The 20589-nt window shown below is 36.2% G+C and overlaps 1 protein-coding gene and 1 long non-coding RNA gene across 2 annotated transcripts; one reads left to right on the top strand and one right to left on the bottom strand.

Annotated features, from left to right (window-relative positions):
* Nucleotides 1–9392: 9392 nt before the first annotated feature.
* Nucleotides 9393–11155, bottom strand: LOC130731835 (uncharacterized). Its single transcript, XR_009016838.1, has 2 exons — nucleotides 11079–11155; nucleotides 9393–9643 (listed from the first exon to the last, which is right to left on the bottom strand). It is a non-coding gene; the product is annotated as an uncharacterized LOC130731835 (long non-coding RNA).
* A 4739-nt stretch (nucleotides 11156–15894) lies between these two features.
* Nucleotides 15895–20015, top strand: LOC130734633 (probable LRR receptor-like serine/threonine-protein kinase At1g74360). Its single transcript, XM_057587143.1, has 2 exons — nucleotides 15895–16176; nucleotides 16500–20015. The coding sequence occupies exons 1-2, from the start codon at nucleotides 15897–15899 to the stop codon at nucleotides 19691–19693; spliced, it is 3474 nt and encodes a 1157-aa protein (XP_057443126.1). The 5' UTR covers nucleotides 15895–15896; the 3' UTR covers nucleotides 19694–20015.
* The last annotated feature ends 574 nt before the right edge of the window (nucleotides 20016–20589 follow it).

Below are 20589 nucleotides of genomic sequence, written 5' to 3'. Positions count from 1 at the left end.
TTAACCCTAGCTGCTGGGTGTGCGTTGGGCATCATATAATTGTGATTTTAGGGTTGTGCTTTGTGAGTCCTTATTGTTATTTGTACACCACTCTACTACCTCCATTGAAAATAATTAGGAATGGAGTTGGTTTGTTTAGTTGAGTTGTAATTTTTTTATCTTTATCTTGTTGTTTATTGTTTCAATCACTATGGCGGTGAATTTGAGAGACAGTGAGAGATGTCTCATACTTAGGGGGAGGGACTAAGTATACGTCACTAGGTAGTATTAGGTAGGAACGCTTTGAACAAGGGGCTTGTTCATCTAATATCGGGTGTACCAATATTACTAATAGTGGATTTTCTTTCTCGGGTGAAAACCCCCCAAAATGTAGGTGATGTTGCACCGAACTGGGTTACCAATTCTCTGTGTTCTTTGTTATTGTTTTTCTGTTTTTACTGTGTTGCTATTGCTGCTGTAATTTATCATGTGCCATATGTTGTACGCGTTGTGCTGGACATTGTGTTCGACATTTATCCTGAGCGTGAACCAGAATTTCAATCTAGACGATTTGCCTTTTCATGTCTCTTGATCCCTTCTTCTCCTTCTTCATCAACTTGCTTTCTTCAGATAGACGATCTAGCGAATATGGCTTTCCTTTGCTAGCGTTGTTTCGTTGAAGCTTTGATCATTCTTCTCCTTCTTCATGATGTGCATTGAAGCTTTGATCTTTTCATCTAATTCTTCTGGCTAAGCTGTTCAACATTCCTTCTTTGCCTTGCAGCTTTGAACTTTGACCAATTTGTTCTTTGTTGATGCTCAGATGATCTGTGGATATGACTTCCTTTGTCTGCGTCGTCTGCTTTGTCCTTGCTTGTACTTTGACTGGGTTGAACGTTAATTTGTCTTTTCCTCTTCATGTTGACTTTTCTCCTTGTTGGTGAGATGTCTTCTTGTCATCTTTAAGCGACAGTTCTTCAAATGATCTTTCCTGAAGGGTATGAGAGTAATTTCCTGAAATGCAATTCATATAATACGTTTAGTCAGTTCATTTGCACTCTTGAACGTTTCGCTCTTGAAAAATTGTTTTCAATCAAAATAAGATAGACGATGCATTCAGTGTTTTGAACTTAACAAATGTTATAGGGCGTATTTGATTATTGTCGTCCTTCATAACTGTTGACAATAACTGATCACCAAACAACCCCTTCAAGTAACAACCATCCAAAACCTATCAGAGGTTTACAACTTGTTGCAAAAGCTTTTTTGCATGCAACAAAGCATATGTAAATTCTCTCAAAGACCGAACCTCCAACTCCCACAATACTCTTGATAAAACAGTACTTCCTGGATTACTTCTTAAAGAATCTTGAACATTACTCCTAAGATGCCTATATTGCTAAGAAACAACACCTTGAATCATCTCAAGTGCATCTGACTATAACCCTATTTGAGTCATTTTTATCAAGATAAACATTCTTTTTGTTCTGTAAAGCATAGTCCTTCACTGAAGAACAATAGTCTTCACCTTGTGGAGTCTATAAGTTTGAAGAATCTCTGTCTTCATTTTCAAAGTCTTCACCTTGTGTTTATTTAAGGCAACCACAAAAGTCACAACTTGACTATCACCAGCAGAAGAAAATTTTGGTAGAACATATGCTCAATGTAACACCCCGATTTCGGTGGCGTCACTTTAGTAACCAAAATAAACTTAATGCGGAAAAACGTGAATATTTTTTTTTTCCGATAATAACTAAGACAAGACTGAATTAAATAAAACCCAACAATAACAATAATCAGAACTAATATACAATATATAAACAGCCCCCGCTGTAGTAGTAACCTCGTCACGAGTAAACCTCCAGTGACGGAAAGAAAAGTGTAACGCCCGAAGGCAAACGGTACAATCCACAAGAAAGGTCAAGTGTCCGCAACACCATCCCTCAAAACTGAGAATAAGCTGGCCCATCGGCCTGAAGCAAGACCTCCTAAATCCAACCAACTCTCTGTGATTCTCGTAAAGAACCACACAAAAAGCTATAGGTGGGAAACTACCCTGTCCCCAAAGAAACAAATGATGTTCAGAGCTAAGACTCTACTCCTACCCTAATCCCATCTCGAGGAGCTCACACCAGCACTAAAACCTACATGCTAGCATGATCGTCGCCCGAATCTGAATCCAGAACGATCTAGTCTATGTACACCATCCGTCCTCCTCTCGCTACCGCGATAGGCTCCAGTTCCCGCATCTCAACCCTAGTTCCTCCCGAAGGATGAACCATCATGAATCAGCCCGCCAAAGACATCTGACAAAGGGCGTTTGTTCGCCAAAGCACACACAGAAGACGCGAGGGTCAACTCCAAAGAATTATGTAAATAATAGCACCAATAAATATAAATAAGATAATAGCCACTTAGGCTTATAACTAGGGATAACATCCTAGGGTTGCATATTTCCACAAAGAATATAACGACTGTAAATCACAGTTAACATGCATCAAGTAGAACTAACAAGTATCAAACACACTCATCAACTATGTCAGTATGCATGTTGCATGAAATGATATGCAGGTTAACCCAGTCAACCAATATGCAATCCGGAACGGATGGACATCAACGGATCAGCCCTTCACCAGCCACCGTGGTGCCATTTCGGCCCGCGTGCCTCTTACACCACACAAAGGTAGTCAGATCAGCCGTAACCCGTAGGTCTGCCATTTCGGTCTGCTACAAGAGACGTTTACAAACGCTCTTTCACGGAAATCCGGGTCTTATGACCATTTTGGAATCCGACGAGGTCCAGAGTACGTCCTGTGTTAATACCCCATTAATGTTGCATGAATGCAGGATGATTAGTCAACCAACGTCTCTGATCTCACTCGACACGTCGCCACGTGTTCTAGGTAAATTAAAGTTTCTAAAAGCTTACCCTAAGGTAAAGTCGATTCTGCGACAAAATACAATAATCATAAAATGAGTGCAACCACTCACGATGACTCTTCGGGTCATCAATACTCTCACGAAGTCTCACGCTTCAGTGAAGTTTCATGCTCTCACAAGGTCTCACGCCTCAGTGGAGTTCCATGCTTTCCACAAGGTCTCACGCCTCAGTGGAGTATCCCGCATTCACAAGGTCTCACGCCTCAGTGAAGCTTCATGCTGTTCACGAGGTCTCACGCCTCAGTGAAGGTCCATGCTTTCCACAAGGTCTCACGCCTCAGTGGAGTATCACGCATTCACAAGGTCTCACGCCTCAGTGAAGCTTCTCGGCTCATCCCTTGGATGGCTAACAAACTGCTCAACGAGCGAAGGAGTACCAACATACTCAGAACTTACCAAACTCCTCAACACTTGGATCCGATGACACTCCTCGTTTTTCCAAAACTATGATTTGACTTCCAATGCCTTCCTTCGAGGTTGTTATCATTACTTAAAGATTTTGAGGTTATTTAAGGTCTTATGAATTTTCTTTATAAAATAGATTCCATTTTGTCTTATCGCAAGTCTTATACATTTGCAGGGTCTCCCAATCCCAAGTCGCTTCCAGAGGATGTCTCGATCCACTAAACAAAATTAAGGCCCGAACCTCGTTCGTCCTATCAAACTTTCTCAAAACTCTCAAAATAAAATCGGCATGACCTGCCCGCTATTCTCACCATTCAGAATCTCAGATTCCAGTACAGAGCATATTTAAATCATCACAATCAACAACATGTCATATATCAATAAATCGCATCATAAGCACTTAGCACTTAGCATATAAAGCATGCACCACACATCCTAGATTACCCACATAGCACATAGCATGTAAGACAATCTCAAAAACATTCAGTAGATGAATCATCTACATTGTCAGCCGAAGCCTCAGAAAACATTTTCCAATCACACACAATTCCAGTGCATAAACAGTAAACAATGTCGAAACATCGACCCTAAGCATTAACTAGAGATTCAGTGAGAAGCCCTCACCTGCAGATTCTCCAGGATTATCTTCTAACTCTTCCTCACAAGCAAAGCATTGCTCCTCAGGAAATTCCTCAAAAGTTCCTTTAAAGCAAAGTCACAGAAATACTATCAGAATCTATCGAGAACTAAGCTATCGATACTTACTAAGGTTACACGAAGTAATCTATACTCTAAGGTACGATAATCTAGCGCGAAAGACAAGTTTTCGGAAAAGGAAATTTTCCTCCTCCCCCTTAATAGGTCTCGGCCACTTTAGGTAATTATGGGGCTCGATTTTTCTTCGATCAAACTTGGTTCCTATGCTTTCATAAGCCGTAACTAAGGGTATTCTGAACTCGGAAAAATTATCGGATCGAAAACTGTCGCAGGGGTATTTTGGTCATGATTTTTAACTTAGAAATTTCAAAACTGAAATCCCAAAAACCAAATTTTGCAGGGACGTTACTAACGACGTTTATGACAACTAATCCTACTAACACTAAGCTAAGGCGATAGTTTTTAGCCTAAAGGTTGAAGCTTTACCTCAAAAACTCCAAAAATGGGTATTTAAGGCTAAAATTGATTCCGGCGGAATTCCGGCGACATAACGGAAAATCTAATCAGGCAGAAGTGATCTTGGGCACATATAGAAGAGGTTTAGAATCAGAAATGAAAGATTCAGGATAGTTTTGCAAAAACCCATAAACTATCCACTCAGAAAACTCTACAGAAAAGCTATGGAAAAAGCGATCGGAGGTAAGGATTAGCGACTATACCTCGAAGCCTTGAAGCAGCAACTGATTGATCGACGATCAAGCAAGAAATGAAGAAAATCTCTCCTCCTCCTCTCCTATGCAAACTCGCGGCCTTGAATGGGTTGAAAATGGTGGAGTTTTGTGATTTCTTCTCACTTGCTTGCTATATATAGAAGATGGAAATTCGCGGCGAAATGAAAGTTTCGCGAATCTGATTTTTCCGGCGTCATTCTTCATGAATTCTAAGATATGTTTTGGCGAAAGAATTCCAAAACTAAAATGAGGTCTCCTTATATTTTTGGCAACAAATGCATAGTCGGTGTAAAACTATTTTACCCGATAAGTTGCTTTTTGCATCGAATGTCGGAATAGAAAACTTCCTTCTGAAGAAAGATGGAAATCATCAAGAGAAATGGGTGTACGCGTGTAGAATATTCTTTTGAAGCTCTGAATAGATAAAGTCTTCATTGTCGAGAAATTCTAGGGTTTTGAAATACCAGGGATTCGTTTTCGGCAAACTTCCGATGATTGGAATCGGACGTTCGTAGATCCTAGAGTTTCGCCTCGAAATGATTGTGATATACGGAAAAAAGAGAAGTTCTAACATTTCTCTGAAGATTTTTGGAATTAACTTCCGTCGTGCCTAAAAGTGAAAATTAGCTATATACTAGGGTTTCTGACCTAGGTTTAAGCGTAAAACGTTCGTGCTATAACTTTTATCGATCATAATGAAATCCTTGAACTTTTCCTGAACTTTCTCCTTCATAAATATATTTCATTTGGTAAACTCTAGTTCAGGTTTCCTTTCACAATACATCAACCCTAATCGTAAATGGAAATCTCTTCCACTGATCCTAAGCTTAAAATCTTGGGTCTTACACAATCCCACCTCTCATCATAGTCATCATCATCTAGGCTAACATCATCAAAATCATCTTCATGAGTTTCACCCTCATAGTGTCCACTAAGCTATCATAATCTGAGACACTAACATCATCAACCAATTGCTCCTTTTGAAGGCCACCAACCCCAACCTCCTTTGCTTGTACCTAATCCACAGGTTCCTGAATGTCCTTTTCTTGTACTTGATCCACAGGTTGCTTGGCTGGATCAGGCTCTCTTGATACACTGGCAATCTTATTCTTAGACTCAGTTGTCATTGGTAAACTCACAATCTCAGCCTCTGTATGTGGTCCATCAATAATTACAAAAATATCTCGCTACCCCCTGTCATTTGCTTCCTCAACCTGAAACCCCTCTTGAAAAACTTTGGCTTCGGTCCAATGCTCAAAAAAGAAGTCCACTTCATCATGACACTTAACATAACTCAGAAAAACATGAATGTCTTCATCATCCCTAGTTTGCGGCCATTGAACAAACCTATAGCAAGGGCTCTATACCACAATCATTTGGACAACCAAATGATTTTACTAACTTGCCCAAATCAATTGAATTTATCTCATATGCATCCCACCTTTCCATAGTTTCACACACACACACCATCAACATATTCAAATTTAGGTTCGTACACAAAATACCTTTTATGCCAAAGATGGGTTGTGAGTAAATTCACACAAGTAAGCCTAGAAACAAATAATGCAACTTTTCAACAAACCAATTAAATATAAAATGAACTCCCTACCCAAAAAAACACCCAGTATTCTAAAAAAGCACGTAGTATTCCAAAATGACCCAAATAAATGGAAATGAAAGTTAGGGTCAGCAATACGTAATTTGATGGAAGCTTCTCTCCTCCGAACAATACGTATGGGTCAGCAAGAGTGTGACCACATGTGCTTCGGTTAGGGACCACATGCTCTTTTCCCTTGCTATCTGTCGGATTCCTTCCTCTTAGTCGTCCTCTACGTCCACGCATTGGAGCACCTGCCATTGATGGGGATCTCGATCACGAATCATTCAATGGAAACATGATGAATAGATTGATTGGGTGAGACAATTCTTCGAGGGTTGTTCTCGCACAAGAGGAAAACGATGGTGTTCCTATGTTAAGGTAGATTTCAGAAGTGTGAGGATTGGGGTAAACTAGGGTCCAAATGGGTTTTTCAATTTCATTGTTTATTTAATTTATGTTTTCATTGATTTTATTTTTTATGTGTAAGAAAAATGGGTGCAAATAGCAATTTCAAGTCAAAGGGAAAGGGGTGCTAATAACAACGCCACAAAAGCAATCTTTGTCAATTGTTGGATGAGAGGCTAACGACTAAGCCCAATTTTCATAAATTGAAAGATGAGGGGCATATTCACCCATTTAAAACATAGGGGAGCCTAATCGCACATTCATAATAGATTAAGGCCACAAGTGTAACACTCCATTTTCTGTTATTAGGTTATTTATTATTTTATTTTAATTAGTATTATGGTATATGGTAATTAAGTGATTTTATTAGATAATTAAGTGATTATGTGATATAGATATATAAGGTTTTAGGGTTTAGTGTGAGTAATTGAGAGTGGGGCCCATTGTATGGCTATTTAAGGGTTAGGAGTGAAATAGAAAGAAAGAAAAGAAAAAAAAAATAAGGATTAGAAGAGAAGCAGAACAAGAAACACGTGAAAGCAGAGAAGGAGAGGAGAAAAGAGGAGAAAACTTAGAACTGATCTACAAGAGGTAAGGGTTTGAATTCATGTTTTATGGATTGGTATGATAGTGGATAATGATAGAAAGCATGATTTAGGAACCCTAGGTTGCAAAAATTCCCAAATTGAAATAGTTAGGGTTTGGCTTTTAGATGATTTTGGGGGTAGATGATAGGCTTGCATGATGCGCAGAAATTTACGTTCTCTTGTACCCTTTTTCGTGCTATGTTAATGGCCGAATTTGAAGAAGTAGTCTTCATAAAAGTTGTAGGTTTTTCTGTTACGAAAATTTTGCCACTGGTTTCACGTCATTCCAACGTCTGTAGCTCGAGTTATGTGTATTTTAGTGAGTATAGGTTAAGCTGTCCAGTTTCTTACGAACTGCGGTTAGTGTACGATTTTTCCTGATTTTTGTACTTCGAATTGTGACTTGAAAATTTATAGAGGTTTACAAAACGTGTATACGGAACCATGATAAAAATATTAGATTTTTCTGAGTATATTTGATAATTTACATCTGTTTAATAGTTCATTAGATGTGTGGTGCGCGCACATGGCGAGTTGCGCAGGAAGATGTCGCAAGATGTCGCGGCATGGCGAGTTGCGTAGGGAGATGTCGTGAGATGTCGTGACATGGCGAGTTATTCAGCGACATGGCGAGTTGCGTAGGGAGATGTCGTGAGATGTCGCGACATGGCGAGTTGTGCAGTGAGATGTCGCGAGATGGCGAGCATGAGCATGTCGCGAGTTTTTGGGAAAATTTAGAGAGAAATCCAGTCTTTAGGAAATAGTTGCAGAACCCGTTATATATGAATTATATTTAATTTACATCTATTTTTAATAATCATTATATGATGTTGTTTCTGAATTGATGTTATGTTTGAGATGCTAAGTTGTTGTGATTGCAAGTTGTATAATTGATAACATGTAATATGTGTTTTGTGCAACTGGTGATGAATATGCTAAAATAATTAGGACTTGGAGATGGTCTGAATATGCATATGTTAGTTGAGTTTTGCACAATACACTGCATAGTTGTCAAGAGGCAATGTTTGCTAGTTCTCGTGGAGGCTAGTGACTTGTCCCAAAACTGGAGTGGTTTTGAAGCCTAGAGCGAGGACTTTATTGGTGGTTATCTGTCTGGAGTGGACGCGGTGATACCGCTAAGGATAACAACTTTGGTACCAAAGGCATTTGCACGAGTCTCACTTGAGTCATATGTGTTATGGTGATATTTTTGGAGAGATTTGATGTGGTGGTAATTAGAGACTATTATATATGTTCTAATTGAGCTATAATTTATGGAGTATTTGCCATAACTGTGAACTTGATTAATTATGTTAAAATTACATAATTTATTATTTGTTAGTGAATGTGAGTAATTTATGTGGAGCATAGATAAGCTTTTACATTATTTATTATTATACTTATCCATATGATATGAGTTCTCACCCTTCTGTTGGAATGATGTTCTATGTGACATCGCTCAGGTACCGAAGATAGTGGAGCTTCTCGCGAGGGTTAGTTGGAGGAGCTAGTCTTTCATTTACGGTTTAGTTAGGGGAGTCATGCTCTGTTATGTAACACCGGGAAACGTTTAGTTTTGTACCTTGATGTTAAGAGTTACCTATGAACTCTCTTTATGTTAAATTTTGGAGTTGAAATAAATCCGCTGTGCTATGCATATGATGTTGCGACATTAAAGTTGGAAAATTTATATATTTATTATGAGCATGACAGGTGTTTTGATTTATGTTTCTGGAGAATAAGTGTGACACCCTCTGTGTTATGCATTTTACTCTGATTTATGATATATTATTATGCGGGGTTTAGAGGGTGTTACATTAGCCTAATGTAACACCCCCTTTTTCCCATTGTTTTATTTAAAAACGTTTATCAGAGTTTAAAAACATATCAAGGGAGTATTACACTTCTTCACGAAAACTCATTAAAATTAACACTGATTGTGTTTGAAAATTTATAAGTTCATATGCTTTTCAAAGAATGAATTATTCCTGCCAATGAAATTTCTAAACCAGTCAGATAATCCTAAGATGCATAAAATCACTTATTTAAATAGGTTTATCTTCCATGATATTCCAATAAAATTCATCATACTCAGAACTGAATTTCATAAGCACTTCGGCCGTCAACAGTACGACATCGCCATCATTTAGAAAATTATTCAACAACTTCCATAAGAAGAGATTATAAAATCCTCTCAACATAAATGTAAAAGTAACGTAAAATATCTAACCAGTGTTACATTACAGAGCAAGACACTTATTTTATAATAATAATAATAATAACATAAGCTAAGACTCTCCGAAGCTACTCCTCATGAGCCACATCTCTACCTCCTGTACCTGAGCGATGTCGCATAGAACATCATTCCAACAGAAGGGTAAGAACTTACATTGTATAAAATATAACATAACAAAGAGCAAGTAAACAATTCAGATCCTGCTTTATAAACTCTTCACCTTTACTTTAAAATCTGAGTGATTATAATATTTTCTCTCAAGACAGTTTCACAATTCTTATTAATGTTTCGAAAAATTATAAGCTTAAAGAAGAATAATAATTCGACTTTACCACAACAGCAAAACAATTCACCAACAAATCACCAAACACATAAAACCACTGAAAACGTGAAACTTAGTGTGTGAGACTCTAATGTATGCATGTGGTACCAATTGTTAACCTTAGCGGTATCACCGCGTCCACTCCAGACAGTTAACCACCAATGAAGTCCACTCCAGACTTCCAGAACCACGCCAGTTCTGGGACAAACCTCAGTTTTCCGATGAAAACCGACACGTTGCCTCTTGACTAAATGAAGTGTATTTCGTGCAAAAACTCATAAATTAAAACATGCAATTTTGAGACCACTCCAGCCCCAAATATATAACATATTTTCTCACCAAATTCCATAACGGAAATCACACCAAAATTGCACAAAATAACACTTCAATACAATTATCAAATCATTCACTATTCCACTGACAAAATAGCAACACAAAATCATCAAATGTCTCATATCAATTACTAGAATCAGTTTCAGAATCAATCTCAGAAATAAGCAGAAACATAGCAAACTTGCATATAATCCTGGTACTAAATGAGCAGTCCAAAAATTATGAAAATTTTACCAAACATAGCCTTATACGTTAGCTTTCATATAAAATTGGTTTCACCCTTGGAATTCTGTAGAGAGAGTTATGGTCTCTACAGCACAGGCTGTTAGGGTTTCTGCGAGCAGAAACAAAGTGAACTTGCAGATAATTCTGGTATTGAACCAGCAATCTAAAAATTATGATAATATTACCCAATATAGCCCTATGAGTTAGCTTTCATACAAAATTGGTTTCACTCAATTCGGAATTCTGTAGAGAGAGTTATGCTCTCTATAACACAGGCTGCTAGGGTGTCTGCGGGCAGAAACAGAATAAACTTGCAAATGATTCTGGTATTGAACCAGCAATCGAAAAATTATGAAAATATTACCCAACATAGCCCTATGAGTTAGCTTTCATACAAAATTGGTTTCACTCAATTTGGAATTCTGTAGAGAGAGTTATGCTCTCTACAACACAGACTGTTAGGGTATCTGCGGGCAAAACATAACAGAACCCAATTTTCCCCGGAACCTCAATTTCGCTCAAAATCAATTTTTCTCACCACATGTTAACACTCAACACAGTCTCTCAGTTCTGAATTTTCAAAAAAGATGAGGGTTCCTTCATGTTAAACTCAATCTCTGTTATTCTACAATTATACAAGATAAATTCAAACCCTTACCTCTTGAAGATCAAATTCTAGGTTTTTTCTTCTCTTTTCTCCCCTTCTCTCTTTCACGCTTCTTTTCTTCTCCTCTGCTAACTACTCCAATTCTCAAATTCTGATTTTTCTCTTTCTAATTCACTCATATCCCTTAAATAGTCATACTAATGGGCCCCACTCTCAATTACTCACACAAAAACCTAACAAACTTATTTATCTAAATCTTATTCTATATCACATGAGATTTTAAATTATAATCACATAATTCATCAAATTACCATATAGCATAATAATAATTAAGATAAAATAATAAATAACCTAATAACGAAAAGTGGGGTGTTACAACAAGTGCAATCAAGCCTCAAATAAATAATCATATTATTCTAAACTAGTGTTTCTTTATCCGTGCGTTGCACGGGGAATATGTGTATTGTACGTATTTGATACATCAATTAATACCTTGATTATTAAAAATATATGAAACAACATATGAAATAGAAGCGTCTGAAATCGTAAGCAAAGTGGACAAAAAGACTTCTCTTCTGAGCCTGATTGAGATCAACAGAAACTCGTTTGATCTCGAGAAATGAATTTGGACTACACCTTAATCTAAATTCATTCCTCGGTTTCTGTGTTTTCTTTCCTCCCACTTTCCCCTCTCCAACCGAACAAACCATCAGTGTACTCATCGTTGCTGAGGGCACCAACTTCACAAATAAAGTCTATTGATGGACTATCGGGTTGTATATTTTCCATGTTCTGGTTTTCCCTATGCTCTCTGTTGCGCTTCAAAATCGGCTTACTATTCGCTCGAGCTTGTGCAAATTTTCTTTGTTTATCTGATGGTTGGCTCGACATATTTTTCAAGGGATTTTGGACATTTTCGTCTTCTATTACAAACGACCTAACATAAATATTAATTGAAGATTTGACTGAAGATATTTTCTGTTTCATAATGGATTTTCTTTTCAGCCGTGCTTCGGTCGAGCTATTTGGAGTACTATGATCCGAAGTGAGGTTAGATGGAGGACTTGTAAATAACTGGGAACCAACGGGACTATTTGGGAAGGTTGGTTGACTAATCTTAAATCTGGAAAATCCTAGATTGAGCACGACATCTTTTATTTTTATATTGTAGATCATGAGAAAAAATAAAATGAGAAATCAAGGGATTCCTGTAAATATGTAGTAAATTAGGCTTGAGACTTTTCTTAATTTGAAGAGATGATGAAGAAAACGATTTCAAGATTTAAAAATATCAAATTAGCCAAGATTGTCTCTGGCTCTGCAATAAAAGTCGGGTCAATTTAGTAAGGAGTAATCTCGGTAAATCTTAGATAATTAGGGATAATCTTTTAAAATTTTAATGTTAAAAGTTTCTCAAATTTAAAAATTTTAAATTTGTCAAGATTGTCTCTGCAATAAAAGTCAGGTCAATTTAGTAAGGAGTAATCTAGGTAAATCTAAGATAATTAGGGATAATCTTTAAAAATTTTAATGTTAAAAGTTTCTCTAATTTAAAATTTTCAAATTAGCCAAGATTGCCTCTGCAATAAAAGTCTGAAAATTTTAGTAAAGAGTAATCTAGGTAAATCTTAGATAATTAGGGCAAAGTTTTTCCACAGGATTCGATGCTATTCTTAAATAAATAGAAAATCTTGTTGCTTACAACTTTATAGAAGAACATGTAAACTTATAAACATCTAACCAAAATTTACATTCACATAATTCACATAACAGAAGTTTAATGAACCCATTGCAAATAATACTTGATAAACATCCATTGTTAATTGTCTCACTACATTTTTAATTAAAATTTGCATGACAGAATTAGAAATATAAATCATGATTTATCTAATAATATACCCAATAATAACAATGAAACCAATTGTCAAAAGAAAAAACAATGAAATCAAGAGTTTGTTAGCATCAAACCCTTTACTCCTTGAGAAACAAAAATATATCTTGCACACAAATAGGACTACCATTCTAGTCTATTAACTAAATATGAATACAAAAATGGACCTAAGCAAAAGTAGAACGGAATAGTTGTTTTCATCAAGCCCTTTACACCTTGAGAAACAAACATATATCTAGCACACAAATAAGACGGATCCATTCTAGTATATTAACTAATTAACCTTGTCTTGACACATGGAAATTAATTAAAAAACCGAAAATTCAATAAAAATACCATAAAATTTAATTAATACTCTAAAAATAAATAATCAGATAAATTAAGATAAAAATCATGAAATAAACAACCTAAATCCTAATCAAATCTAAAATTTTAAAAGGTACTAAATAAATATAGATAAAATCTATCAAAATCTAGCAAATCACAATAAAAACTCATAAAATTCTGAATTAATTAAAAATCCGAAAATTCAATAAAAATACCATAAAAATTAATTAATACTATAAAAATAAATCAAAAATAAATTAAGATAAAATCAAGAAATAAACAACCTAAATCCTAATCAAATCTAAAATTTTACCCTCTAACAAATTGACACGTGGAATAATTTTTATGAGAATTAATCTGGTGCTGACACGTCACTAACAATTAATCTGGTGCTGACACGTCACTATGAAATTTCTTCTTTTCTAATATATATTGATATTGATATTGATTGATTGATTAATTATTATAATAAAAATATAATATTATAATAGAAATAATAATATAAAATATATTTTTTATATTTTTTAAATATGCTGATTGGATAGATTCAAGAACGTTTTTTGAATCATAATATTTTTGGTTAAATGATTTTAAGAAAATCTTGATTTTTTTTATCCAAATATATGAACGTAGTGGTAAGCTAGACCATAAAAAACTTTTGTGAGTGGTGTGACCTATCCTCACCTCTATTCAACATGTTTTTTGTCTCACATTTAGCGCACTAAGTGATTGAAGTTGATTAATGAGTTTATTTTATTTAGGAGAGTTGAATTTCAAATTCTTAACTAAATAGACGAAGTTTTATTAAAAAGAAGATGAAGTTTCAATTCACTACACCATATCAAGTAAATTGGTTAACTAATGATCGGTTTAGTAGTTAATAAATGTAATTGATGATTGCATATCTAGATTCTACCAAGAAAATAAAATTGAAGAAAATTGAATCCCTAAATATATATTCTCCCTTAAATTGGTCAATAAATGTAGATTGAATAAATAATAAGTTGCGTGAGGCGAACATCAATGATGTATGTGTCATGAACAGTGGAACCTTAATTTAGGATTGAGATCTACATTTCGTTTTTGTTTTGAGGTTGGTCTATACTTTTAACTTATAAGGCAAGTGAACAAATACAACTATACAACAGAAAGAACCTTCGATTGGACCAATATAATTCTGTAGCTTTAAAGAAATAAATGACAATGCGATTTTTTTTTTGTTACAATCTGAAAATCATGACCATGTGAATTTGAATGAATTTGATAAATGGGGAGAAGAATAAAAATTAAAATGCTTATGTGGATGATTGAGATACTTTGACAAGTATAACTTTAAAATATATACTCACTTTTCTCAAGGTTTCTCAAAATAATACTCCATTTTACTTTTTTAAACTTTTACAACAGTATCAAAATCACCACAAAATCTAAATAATAGGACAAAATTAGTGAAAGATTTTATAGAGCATCGTTTTTCGCCACAAAAGTTGTCAACTATTTTAACGACAAATTATAATTTCATCTCTAAAATTCGTTGATAATTTAAAATAATTGTTGAACTTTGCACGCATCGGTGACAAATATTTTAGATGATAAAAGATTTTGTCGCTAAAATAATAAAATGGACAAATTAATGACGAGTTTTGCAACGAATTTTTTTTTTCACTAATTTTGTTTCTATTATTTATTATTCAAGTACATTGTGACGAATTCTGCTATTCCGTTACAAAATTTATTACGGCTGAGATTAGTGTGTATTTTAGAAAATAATGAGGTAAATGTCATTTTGACAAACCTTAAGAGATGAATGTATTTTAGTAGGGATGACAACATAACCCAAACCCGTGGGGCCTGCCCGAACCCGACCCGATTTTACGGGCAAAATCCAATATGATTAAGTTTGGGTTTGATATTAGTGAAACCCGCACCCGAACCTGAACAATATATATAAAATTACAAAATTACTCTTATATATACCATGTTAACAACTTGATTTGATAACAATTTGATTATATTTGAATAATAAGATACTATATTTGTTTTCAAAGAAGATATAAAAGGTTTTTTCATAACAAAATCATATAAGATACGATTTATTTTGTAAAAACTCTATGCATCAAGTTAGGTTAGGACATGAGTTTGAGGCTATAACGGGTTTGGGTTTGGGTTTGCTATGAGAGTTTGTTTGGAAAAGGTAAAACCCGAGCCCGAGCCCGAGCCCGACCCATTACCATCCCTATATTTTAGTATTTTACTCTAAAATTTACCTTTGTCACTATATTTAATATCCCTCCCAAAAAAATACATGTATCCATGTCCATATTCTTCTTAGAGTGCAAGGGTCAAACCCGTGCAAGCCAATTTTCATCGAACCGGTCAGCAATGGCGGCTGGACCGGCCCCTTGCCTCATCAAATTCAAAAGTGTCCTATGACTATTGAGCTTCTTTGTCCCGTGTGACTCTGAAATATTCAACAACAAAAAAACAAAGGAAGCTCCTCAAGTAGAGAAACCAACAAATAATCATGAAACAACAACAACAACATCATCTATCACACTTTTTTAACAAATAAGTTAACAACACAAACAACAATTGTTCATTCATTAAAATAATTTTCTCATTCTCAGCATGATATCACAAACAAAATTAAAATGATAAAAAAAAAACAAGATCAAAGACACGACCATTCTTGTTCAAAGTTCAATTTTTCTTGTCCCCCACCACAACCTGATGACAGGCCACTCCAACAAAACAAACACCTCAATGTCTTCAACTTGAATTTCCTCATAGTTTCTATTCTACCACTTTATAGATTCACTCAAGCACAAGATCAGTTTTATTTGCTCATAGAAGAAAACACCAATCACACAAGAGAACGATCATTGATGTCAGAGCACTTCCTGTTACTCTGTTTTTTCATTCTTTTCTCAGGTACCACCATCTAAAAAATCTCTCCTTTTTGGTTATTCATAATACCCAGATGCTTAAATAACAATTGTTTCATTCATGATGAGTGAATCTTATATTTTTCTGCCTATTTTACCTGGTGGGGTGTTGTTAGATTCTCTCAACAGCTTTTGAATAATTATATTTATGTATCAAAAAACAGCTTTTGAATAATTATATATATATATATATATATATATTTGTGTGTGTGTGTAATTAGTTTTAGTTTTTCAAGGTTGATGCTGTGATGTAAATTGTTGTCTTTTCAATTTTCACATTTACTGAGCAAAATTCTTGTTGTTTTATAGGTAAACTGGTTGCTGGTGATTATTCATTGGACACAGACAAACAAGTTCTGCTGAGTCTGAAATCCTACTTGGAAAATCAAACAGTTGCAAACAAAGGAGGGTACATAAACTGGAACAAGAACAGTTCAAATCCTTGTGAGTGGTCAGGAATCTCTTGCAGCCTCTTCAATGGTACAACTTGGAGGGTTGTGAGAGTGGAAATCTCAGCTAGTGAGATAGCAGGTACGATATTCCAGAACTTCTCTCACCTCACTGAGCTTACACACCTTGATCTCTCTTGGAATTCACTCTCTGGGGTCATTCCTGAGGATTTGAACCGGTGCCAGAAGCTTGTGTTTCTCAATCTATCGCGTAATATCCTCGAGGGGGAGCTGAATTTGAGTGGCTTGAAGCGCTTGCAAACACTGGATTTGTCTGTGAATAGAATTCATGGTTGGATTGGGTTGAGTTTCCCTGACATGTGTGATAGTTTGGTCACTTTGAATGTTTCACAGAATCACTTCACAGGAAGGATTGATGAATGCTTTGAAGAGTGCTTGAAATTGCAGTACTTGGATTTGAGCAGCAATAATCTGAGTGGGGGTTTGTGGAGTGGAATTTCAAGGCTGAAGGAGTTTTCAGTTTCAGAGAACAATCTCAGAGGGGTTGTTGCTGTTCCTTCTTTTCCAGGGAATTGTAGCCTTGTAAAATTGGATCTTTCAGTTAATGGGTTTGTTGGTGAAGCCCCAAAGGAGGTTGCTAACTGCAAGAATTTAGAGATTCTCAATCTTTCTAACAACATTTTTACCGGAGATGTTCCCGAAGAAATCGGTTCCATTTCGGGTCTTCTTTCGTTGTTCTTGCAGAATAACAGTTTCTCAAGAGAAATTCCGGAGACCCTTTTGAGCTTGACCAATTTATTTATCTTGGATTTAAGCAGGAACAAGTTTGGTGGTGAGATACAAGAGATTTTTGGGAAATTCAAGCAAGTGAAGTTTCTTCTGCTGCACTCAAATTCTTACACTGGAGGATTGAACACATCAGGGATTTTCTCATTGACAAACCTTAGCCGCTTAGACCTAAGCTTCAACAACTTTTCAGGTCCATTACCAGCTGAAATCTCTCAAATGTCAAGTCTCACGTTCTTAACTTTAACCTACAATCAGTTCAGTGGACCTATTCCTTCTGAATTGGGAAAATTGACTCACTTGCTAGCACTTGATCTTGCCAACAACAGTTTCAGTGGACCAATCCCACCAAGCCTTGGAAACTTGAGCTCTCTCTTGTGGCTAATGCTTGCAAACAATTCACTAACAGGAGAAATCCCACCAGAGTTGGGAAACTGCTCAAGCATGCTATGGTTGAACCTGGCAAACAACAAACTCTCAGGAAAATTTCCTTCTGAATTAACCAAAATTGGAAGAAATTCTCTTGCCACATTCGAATCTAATCGTAGACGTATCGGTCGAGTTTCGGGTAATAGTGAATGTTTATCAATGAGGAGATGGATACCTGCTGATTACCCTCCATTCAGCTTTGTGTATTCAATCCTTACAAGGAGGAATTGTAGAGCCATTTGGGACAGATTGCTCAAAGGTTATGGTGTTTTCCCTGTGTGCACATCTGAATACTCTTCTAGATCATCTCATATATCTGGTTATGTTCAGCTAAGGGGGAACCAGCTGAGTGGTGAAATTCCACCAGAAATTGGGACCATGATGAACTTCAGTATATTGGATTTGGGGGATAACATGTTCTCTGGGAAGTTTCCTCAAGAGATGGTGAGTTTGCCACTTGTTGTATTGAACATGACCAGAAACAATTTTTCTGGTGAAATTCCAATGAAAATTGGCAACATGAAGTGCTTGCAGAATTTGGATCTGTCTTGGAACAATTTCTCAGGGACATTTCCTTCAAGTTTGGTTAACTTGGATGAGCTTAGCAGGTTCAACATCTCATACAATCCCTTCATATCTGGTGTGGTTCCACCATCTGGACACTTGCTTACATTTGATTCATATTTGGGTAACCCCCTCTTAAACCTCCCAACTTTCATTGATAACACCCCAGATGAAAGAAATAGGACTTTTCACAAACACCTGAAAAATAAATCCACAACAGGTCCTTTCTGTGTGGCTCTGACACTTTCTATCCTGTTCTTTGGACTTCTTCTCACAACAGTTTGTTTCTTATTAAAAAGAAAATCTGCCGAACCCGGATTCGACAAAAGCCAGGGTCATGAGGATTCAAGTAGCACAGGAGGAACAGGATCATCGCCATGGATGTCTGATACTGTTAAGATATTCCACTTAAACAACACAATTTTCACACATGCGGACATCTTGGAAGCAACAGGAAACTTCACAGAGAAGAGGATCATAGGAAAAGGTGGGTTTGGAACAGTGTACAGAGGGATTTTCCCTGATGGGAGAGAAGTGGCTGTGAAGAAGCTCCAAAGAGAAGGAATAGAAGGTGAGAAAGAATTCAGAGCTGAAATGCAGGTTCTCAGTGGTCATGGATTTTCATGGCCCCATCCAAACCTTGTCACACTCCATGGTTGGTGTCTCTATGGTTCACAGAAGATACTGGTCTATGAGTACATAGGAGGTGGAAGCTTGGAGGATGTTGTGACTGACACAGCTAAGTTTACATGGAGGAGGAGAATAGAAGTGGCAATTGATGTGGCTAGAGCACTAGTGTACTTACACCATGAGTGCTACCCTTCTATTGTGCACAGAGATGTGAAGGCTAGTAATGTTTTATTAGAGAAAGATGGTAAAGCCAAAGTCACAGATTTTGGACTTGCTAGAGTTGTTGATGCTGGAGATAGTCATGTGAGCACTATGGTGGCTGGCACAGTGGGGTATGTTGCACCAGAATATGGACAGACATGGCAAGCTACTACAAAAGGGGATGTTTACAGTTTTGGGGTGTTGGCTATGGAGCTTGCAACAGGGAGAAGAGCAGTGGATGGAGGAGAAGAATGTTTGGTGGAACGGGTTCGGCGTGTTACAGGTTCTGGAAGACATGGGTTGAACTTGAGTCCCTCTAGGCTAGTTGGGGGAGCAAAGGAGATGGGGAAGCTGCTACAAGTTGGGTTGAAGTGCACACATGACACACCACAGGCTAGGTCTAACATGAAGGAGGTTCTAGCTATGCTGATTAAGATATACAACAACCACAATGGAGACTCAAATTATGAGCACCTAGTTTAGTCTTGTGACTAAACAAGGTGCTCATTTAGCATGCAAGCAAACCAAAGAGTACTTATTGGAGCTAATTTAGTGTATTTTATAGTAGATAAGCTCTAATAAGCTCCAATAAGCCCGTATTCAAACGGGCTCTAGGAAACTAAACACCAGTTGTATTTTGTTTTTTAAATGTGCACAGTGTAGATTGCAATACAGTATAGATAGAGAATACATATCATACACAGTTGATTCTTCCATTGTGTAAAGAAAGTTCATCATTCTTGTCATTGTAACTTCAGTGTAACACCTTCAATTTGATTAATGATTAGCTTCTCTGTTCACTTTATCCTGATGGCAGGTTAATGAATTTTCTTTCATCAATGAGTCCAGAAGAAATATATCTTATTCTTTAAACAATGAGAACTAAAATTGTGAATGACACCCTGAACTCAGAGACAGCAGGTAGTGAATCCTATTAAAGAATTCAGGTTTATTGACCTAAGGTTAACCTTCATAATCACATTAAATTATCATCTTAGAATAAAGATTTTAACAAATACAATCGTACTTATATTAGGGATACATTTGGAGAAAACTAACATGAAATGTACATTGAATAAAGCAATGTACATTGTTATTAATATATTCAAAGTCAACTGAGTTGTATTATTTAAATAAATGAGAAAATTTGAGTTAATGACTTTGTAGCCAATGCCAATCTGAACTCTATGAAATGGTTGGTGCTGTGATCCCAATAAATCTGTTCTCACCTCTTGATTAGCAGACCATGGTCAATCTTTTCTGGTCATATGTATATTGATATTTTATTTCTAGAATTAAAAAAAAAAATCACCATATCCAGATAAAAATGGCAATAAAATTTAAGGGAAGCATGGAGCAGAGTCAAGGTGAAACTCAAT

Source organism: Lotus japonicus, chromosome 1 (assembly GCF_012489685.1).
Source record: "Lotus japonicus ecotype B-129 chromosome 1, LjGifu_v1.2".
NCBI classification, from domain to species: Eukaryota; Viridiplantae; Streptophyta; class Magnoliopsida; order Fabales; family Fabaceae; genus Lotus; species Lotus japonicus.
The sequence above is the reverse complement of the archived record's forward strand: the minus strand, read 5'-3'. Positions and strand labels throughout refer to the sequence as shown.